Genomic DNA, 7554 nt, shown 5'->3' on the forward strand with positions numbered 1-7554 from the left:
ATACAATTGTGTAATAGAGTCCTAAAGTGTGACGTCACGTTGCCATGACGCTCAAAAATTCAGTTCTAAACAATCGCCAATTATCGAACAAAGCAAAGACGCCTTCCCTCTGTTCGCTTGTATTTCGTGAAACAAATCGCCCTGATCGCACAAAAGAAGACGCACATTTGTTTATCTGCAGCTGTCATCTATTAAGCTTATAATGGCTTATCTCGATCTTCGCACTTACCGTGACTTTGTAGACGATGTTTTTCATGCTTGCGTGGACACCTCCTCGTAAAATACCCTGATTATATGTGAATGATTCCACATGGCCAGATTTGTAATGATTTTCTCCCTTTTTAACGGACTTTTGTTCGTCTGCGAAGAAAGAAATCAGCGATGCGATCGACAAGGCAGACATTTTGTATGAGATCGGTCACGCTACGCGCGTTTGTTTAGAACTGAATTCTTGAGCGCCATGGTAACGTGACGTCACGGCTTTAGGACTCTATTCTCGTCTGTTCATGGTAGACTGCCGTTCGTGTGTGGATCATTTTTCATTTGTATGCATAATTAATGCAAGGTGCTCAGCGGAAATCTTCCCTGCCCACTTCAAAGAACATTGTCTAAAGTCATCTCGGCTGGGCGGCAGTCGGCATCAGTACAACAACAGAAAAAGTCGCCCGGGAAAAGACTACCATTCGTAACCACGTATCACCTGGTCTCCTTCGCAGCCGTTGTTTGGTCTCGTCACGCAACGCTCCCACCCACCGTTGCGTGACGACACAAATAACGGCTGCGCGTGTACGTATCAAATACAGTAAAAACCTGCGACTAAGAACTTAACATTTAAGAACCTGTTAGGCTAAAATTTGCAAATTTGACCCCATTTTAATAAGAACCTATTTAGCCCAAAATTTGAAAACAGGTTCTTATTTTCTTAAATTGGTACGTGGCACATGAACGTAGCAAATTAATTATACCCAGTCGTGTTTGGTATATTCTATGGAGTTTTTATTTCTTACTATATTCTTGGTTTTCACGTGACGTCATCAAAATTCTAAAACCCAAAATCGCAAGACCCCTGAGTTTTTATCCTTCACTGCCTAGTAGACGTCCTTAATATATATCTTGTTGAGGGTTTTTAGCTCGATAGCATTCGCCATCTTTAAGAAAGAGCATTTTTGAATTTCGGAGTTTCACGCCACCACGAGATCAAAGATGGCCGCCAGAAGGCTGTCACGTTTTGTTAAAAAAATGCCTTATCCTGCAATTTGTAACAATCTGAACAGTTGAGGTTTAGCGAGAAGTGTTTATGTGAATGTTAACTTGTTCATGAGGGTGATCCGACCGCTTTTTGTAGCAGTATTTAATGCCAGATGTTTTCATTGATTTCCGGCCGCCATGTTGGAGCCCAACTGCTTGGGCTCCAACATGGCGGCTCCATACTGTGCTCTCTAAATTTGCGAGAAACAATTTGACGGATAACTCGAGTACGGAATAACGAACAGACCTGAAACTTGGACAAGTAGTTTATATAATAGTTTTCTACAACTTGTATTATTCTTGATTTTTTTGACTCAATAGTTTTGGATTTATTTTTTCGCGGCGTGACAGTGAAAACCACCTATTAACTTCCATACACTACTTTACAAGGTTTGTGTATTTATAATTAGCAAACGTTTTAATTATTTTTGGCTTATTCTACTATTTTAAAATGAAGGTATATTACTAACCTTAACACACTCTTAAAGTAAAACCCTGAGTTCACTGAATCAATTGTGCTTCTAGCTTGCTTAGTCTGTTATGAAACTTTTATACATGCGTGACTATTTAAACAAAAAGCTATAAAACAGTATGTTCAACAGTATTGGCCCGTTTATTTCATAGGAAGAAGATCAAACAGGCTTCTGTTGAGAGTTCAAAGTCCAGTTTAATCCAACTATTGCTACTGGCTTTCTTAAGCTCCCAAATATGTCCATGTTATACCATATATGCACTGTCAAAGGCAGCCCTGCCAGCGAACACTCCACCATCCGCATGCTCGGTTGTTTTTGTCCTGACTAGGTAACCTCCCTCTTTGTTAACCAAGACTTCATCACCGCGGCTGAAACAAAATTATTATACATGAATCAATTTTAATAATATTCATAATCCTTGTACGCCATGTTTTATGAGTTATCAAACTAAAAGCTGTCATACATTAGTAAAAGATATTTATTACCTCTTGCGTTCATCTACCTGAGAAAATTATTACTTTGAAGTTTCCTTTAGTTTAAAAGTTAGTTTGTACATAGCAAGAAACAGAATGACAACGAAAACGTCACTAAACAGTAGTTTTACCAGATCAGTACCTCTGCACGGGTGTTCCACGTTCTTCTACATTTTTGTAGCCATCTTTTCACCATATTTGTCTTTGCGAGACATAAACGTTGTCCTTAGATATTCAGCTACCAGGTGTTTCGGCGTATGAGATATAAATTGATTGAAACCTTAAAATTTCTATAATAGGCTTAAGGATTTTGTTGTTGTTTAAACTACTTTTTTGATGGGATTGTTTTCAGGCCTCTTTCTTCTTTGTGGCCCTTAATAACGATACTAGACCACTAAGCCCTAACGAAAACTTGATCTTACATCGGTTCCTATTAAAGTAGCAGCCGTTTCTCTACTTTAACTTACTTGCTTTGCTTTTAATTTTGAAATTTTTTCAAGGACAGGATGTAAGAACAACTGAGTAAAGTTTGGAAAATAATACACGTCAGCTTCTATTTACCTAATAAAAATACCCACAATGCCAAGCTCAGGAATGACGTCAACGGGACAGATACTTGTATACTCCTGACGGACAATATAGTTTTTGTTAATTTCAGGCTGAATGCGATCCATCAGTATATACTGTGTCCTGTTTACTGAGTTGTTGAGTAAAGTGCCACGGATGTCTTCACCATAGATGTTATTTCCTGTGTAGTAAAATAATAAGAAAAATGAAAAGATTGCTTAACATGACTATAAGATGCTTCCAACAGTACTTTACGTACTCTCTGTTTCTCTGAAGACCGTACTCCTTTCAAATGTTCAGAAATCTTCATACCTCCTCCTTCCCTCTGAGGTTTAAGAACACATTTCTCTACCATTTGAAGACAGCATTCCATATTATGGTCACCTTCTGGTCCCTGAAATCACAAGGAACATGGAAATTCAACTTATGCAAATGAATGCTGACTCCCCTCCCTACAAGACGGTATTTTAACTAAATTGTAGTAAAGGTGACGTCAGTGAGCTGTGTTGGCGAACATGCCAACATTTATTCACATCATTCTGCATTACAGCAGTTGTTTGCATCACAGAGGTGTCAGATTTGTGCCTGAAAATAAATTATTCTGGCGATTACTTATAAAATGGCAGATGTAGAAAGCATAGTTTCACTAGTTTCGCCTAACAGCTTTGAAAGCTTCACATCTGTTAAAGGTTGGAAGACCATCCTTGTGTCAATACCTCTGTAATGCGAGGACTACTGCTAAGAATTCCGAAACACAGGCCTTTTGATTTACAGTATAAAATGTCATAAAGCCGGCCAGAGAACTGAGGGGAGAGTATACATTACCGGGTCAAGGGTATACAATCCAGTGAAAGTTCTCCTGACTCTGGCCACTGACTCCTTGTCAGGTAGAAACCTGGAAAATGAAATGTTACCTGTTTAATTAAAGTGTATGACATACAAAAAATACATTTCGACTGCCATCACAGTAAAAATCACAAGTATCTATCTCAAGGCCACAATGAAACTCTTCCGGTTAAAAAAAAACTGAAAACTGAAACTAAACGCTAGCTAGCTAAGAGTGTTCGCCGTGAGGGATTTCAAACAGACCAGCATCACCTCGTCATAAAATCGATGACAGGTGCAGCTGTCTTCAATCAGCTTTGCTTAGTAAAAGACACGTTTATGTAAACGGATAGTCTGACAAACTGACCGTTAAAACAATCGTTTTTAGACTAGTTCGATTGCATCATCAGGTGAATGTTCCGGTGGTGCTGTTGGTCGAATTTTAAAGTGTTCCGGCTGCTTGTCAATCATTTGTTCGTATATTTTACCTTTCTAGAACCCCAGGTTCAGCTAACACTTGTTGTATCTTCTTGGTTCCCATCAACTGATGTGCCACTGTCGGACATTTTATGCAACGGGACAACTCTAATGTTAAACGAGCTGACCATTCCTAAAAATACGGATCATACGAAAGTATGTAACATACGCTACATAAGCTCATAAAGAAGAAGGAAACAGACCAGCAATTTTAATTACAAACAGAGGAGTCTTTTGGAACCTTTCGAGACTTTCCTGCTTTGACTATATTGGAAACTTCTGTATGTAACAAGATTACTGAATTTTAAAGATTTCACAACCTTTCAGCTTAGCTAATGTTCTTGCTGGACTTCTTTTGTGGCTATTTAATTAGTACAGATTGTTTAGATGTCACGCATAATCCACTTACGTTTTCTGTGGGGTAGTCTTTGGGTGTGTAACCTGCTCTGAAGTAAGCTACAGCAACTTCAAGACCATTCCTGTTTAGCAAGAATAGACGAACAATTATCACTTCAAGAGGAAATGCTCGTTTGATTTATACAATACCACTCCAGCAATAAATTATAAAAGCCGAATTGAAGATGGGTCGAAGACGTTTTGTACACTGTGCTTGATTACTGAAAACTGACTACTTGTAGTAAGATAAGGTGTTCTGTTGTGAATCGATGAATCTTATATATTCCCTTTCTCATCGTTGAATATTTGCTTTTATTAAAAACTAGCCATGGTATATTGCAATTCCCATGTTTTGATTGGTTTACAGGCGATGGTATATGAGCTTATACCATGGACCACAAATATGATAGGTGTACGCGTCGACGACAACCGCCGGGGACCTCAAATATTGCAATTTTTTGGTTGTTTTTAATAAAACAATTATTCCGCTCGCGCTTGTTGGATATGAGATAGTTATTGCCAATGAGGCGCGTAGCGCCGAGTTAGCTATCTACCATGTCATATCCAACGCGCGGTTATGGAATAATTGTTAGATAGACCACGATTGTGCGCGCGTTGGTCTCAAAGGGAAAAATAAACAGATTTTAAAAATAAACTTACACAAATAAAGATTTCTCGTTGTCCGTTTTACCATCATTGAAAATGTCATTAAGACTCCGTCTAATCACTTTTATACCACCGTTCCTGCAAAAATGAAAACAAAAAACAAACAAATTAGGAATGAGATGGAAAAAAGATAATCAGAGACAAAGTGAGGCCAGAAATAGCGTTAGTTAGCTTTCGAACAAACACGCTCAGACGATAGCGCCTGTTGTACCTGCTTTCTTCAGCACAATAGCGAGTTAAAAAGTTCAATCGTGGGATTCTATGGATTAAGGAAGTCGTAGCCAAGATTTTTGGGTAACTTATCAGACAAGCGGCGTATGCGGGGATTACACAGGATAGAACTGTTTACCTCTCATGAATACGATACTCCAGCAGTCTTTGGTCATAGACATTTACCTCGCCAGGCTGAACAACGAACATAATCACAGCGCTGAAAATAAACAAGAAATCTGTTGTTACAAGAACAAGAACAGAAATAAATAGCCAATGATAACAAGCTGCCCTAACCTTTTTGATCCATATAGTTCCCACGCCCTTATGAGACCGTCAGCTGCTTCATCTAATGCAGGATTTGCAGGCACCTTGAGATAGACAACACACATTCAGTATATTAGTCGTTTAATAACTTACACACCATACTTCACAGCCTGCACGGAGTGCGTTTTTTGTCTCAAGTCTTTTTGGTCTTTTGGTTAAGTTCAGGGCACAGTTTTTTAATGGAGGAATAAACTAAGAGTGCGCAGTTTAAGACCGCGCACATGCGCAACACGCAAACTTGTTTACCGGAGACCTTAGCTGCGTGCGCTCCAATTTGGTGAAAAATATAGGGCCTGCTAAGAACCAATCAGATTCAGGAATTTTGTTATACTACGAAATAGTCAAAACTTGCTGAAATGACTCGGTCATTAGTCATTGCCACAGACAAAAAACTCAAAATCGTCTTACCTTGTTTTCTTGGCCCTTTAAATGCAAAAGATACCTGGAATGTTGAAGACGTAAAAATGCGTCAGTAGTAAGGCAAAAGAGCACTTCTAGAGCCAAAGGAAGGTCGGGTAACAAACGTTTAATTTCAAAACGTCGCGAACTGGCGTTCTTTTTTCCTTCGTTCCGCCGCCGTGATAAAAAAAGAACGCCTGATCGCAGGTTTAGACAACGTATTAAGTCTGTCTTACAACAGAACAGGAAATGTTACAAGTAACAGTAAATTGCGAGCGCTAGCGATATAACAAACAAGACTGTAACTGTTACCTGTGCATGCTGGGAACAAGACAGGAAAATGAGATTCCGCCGAGAGCTATGGTGTTCATTTCAACCTGCTTGATGTAAATCGGCCCAGCAGCGTTTTTATCACTGCTGTTACAACCGCAACATTGATTGTGCAACCCGCCTGATGTGTCAATCAAGTAGTCCGATCTGAAGATTCCTAAAGAGATTGGCTGAAGGAAAAAAACACATCAGTTGTTCAGTCGGCGTTAACGAGAAATTTCTGAAAAACTGTTACTTAAAAAGGGGGGCAGGAAGCCACGCAAAACACGCCAAAATAAATAAGACCTACGAAAATCAATTCCTCTTAAGAAACACATATTAAGTCAATGAAAAAATAAAAGTTTCGGAAAAATTAAAAGGAGCTGATTGTAAAACATAATGAAAGATTTCTATATCAAAAAAAACCCTCAAGCTTTTAAATTATTAAGTGAATTTTCTAAATAGACTCTATACACTTAGTGATTTATGTTTTACGATTTCATTCAGGCTGAAACATAGATTTTCCGGTAGAATCAACCAGTTTTCTACTACAATGCTAATTTATATTATGGGAAAAGTCATCAACTGCCAATCAATCCTGAAGTCCATCACAATAAAGAAAAATACGATCACATTTTTTTAGTGCGAGTCTCAGAAACAAAGCGAAATACTTCATCAGAGGAAATCCGAATTATGGGACGTAGGTCTTTGCACCAACGGACAGACCTGTAGGGAAGGGTAGGGGACTTAATGGTCCAAACCTGAGCATTTCCTTGTTCCAAGACTTTCCCGTAAATGTCGAAGAGTCTTGATGTGAAAGGGTCCGCAGCAACTGTGCTATAAGAGGAATATTAACAAACAAAGGTGAATAGATCGAACTGGGTAAGACATGATAAGATTAGCAAATGTCTCGAGTTGGAAAAAACTAGGCCGTGCAAATTCAAATTAAAAATTTGTTTCAAACTAAATAAGCAAAGCCCAACAAGGAGCGCGGATGGTCAAAAGTCGAACAGACTGTGGTTTATTTGCCTTTGAAAGAAACTGTGGTCCATACATTGGCGTGGAGAGTTGGGACAAGTGAGGGGCGACTGTCGAAATTCATTTGTCCAAACACCAATCAGCGGGCGAGAAATTTGTTAGCTATAATTGTAAAATCAATTACTTTCACGCGCGCGCAGATCTTC

The 7554-nt window shown here is 38.9% G+C and overlaps 1 protein-coding gene across 3 annotated transcripts in view; it reads right to left on the reverse strand.

The window, feature by feature from the left end:
- The window catches only part of LOC144649964 (glutathione synthetase-like), a 93710-nt gene that overhangs the window by 73952 nt on the left and 12204 nt on the right, over positions 1-7554 (reverse strand). Inside the window, exons 4-15 of one of the 3 annotated variants that reach the window (XM_078509568.1) lie at positions 7132-7207; positions 6374-6561; positions 6071-6104; positions 5633-5706; positions 5475-5555; positions 5120-5203; positions 4473-4542; positions 4075-4196; positions 3587-3656; positions 3074-3155; positions 2756-2942; positions 1839-2089 (exon numbers count right to left, since the gene is read on the reverse strand). In XM_078509568.1, coding sequence (XP_078365694.1) covers positions 1966-2089; positions 2756-2942; positions 3074-3155; positions 3587-3656; positions 4075-4196; positions 4473-4542; positions 5120-5203; positions 5475-5555; positions 5633-5706; positions 6071-6104; positions 6374-6561; positions 7132-7207 — 1192 coding nt within the window. In that variant the 3' untranslated portion in view covers positions 1839-1965. Of the gene's footprint in view, positions 1-1838; positions 2090-2755; positions 2943-3020; positions 3156-3586; positions 3657-4074; positions 4197-4472; positions 4543-5119; positions 5204-5474; positions 5556-5632; positions 5707-6070; positions 6105-6373; positions 6562-7131; positions 7208-7554 lie in introns of those variants that run through there. The other 2 variants (XM_078509570.1, XM_078509569.1) reach the window with 2 other exon arrangements.

Source organism: Oculina patagonica, chromosome 4, assembly GCF_052425735.1.
Source record: "Oculina patagonica isolate OP01 chromosome 4, crgOcupat, whole genome shotgun sequence".
Taxonomy (NCBI): Eukaryota; Metazoa; Cnidaria; class Anthozoa; order Scleractinia; family Oculinidae; genus Oculina; species Oculina patagonica.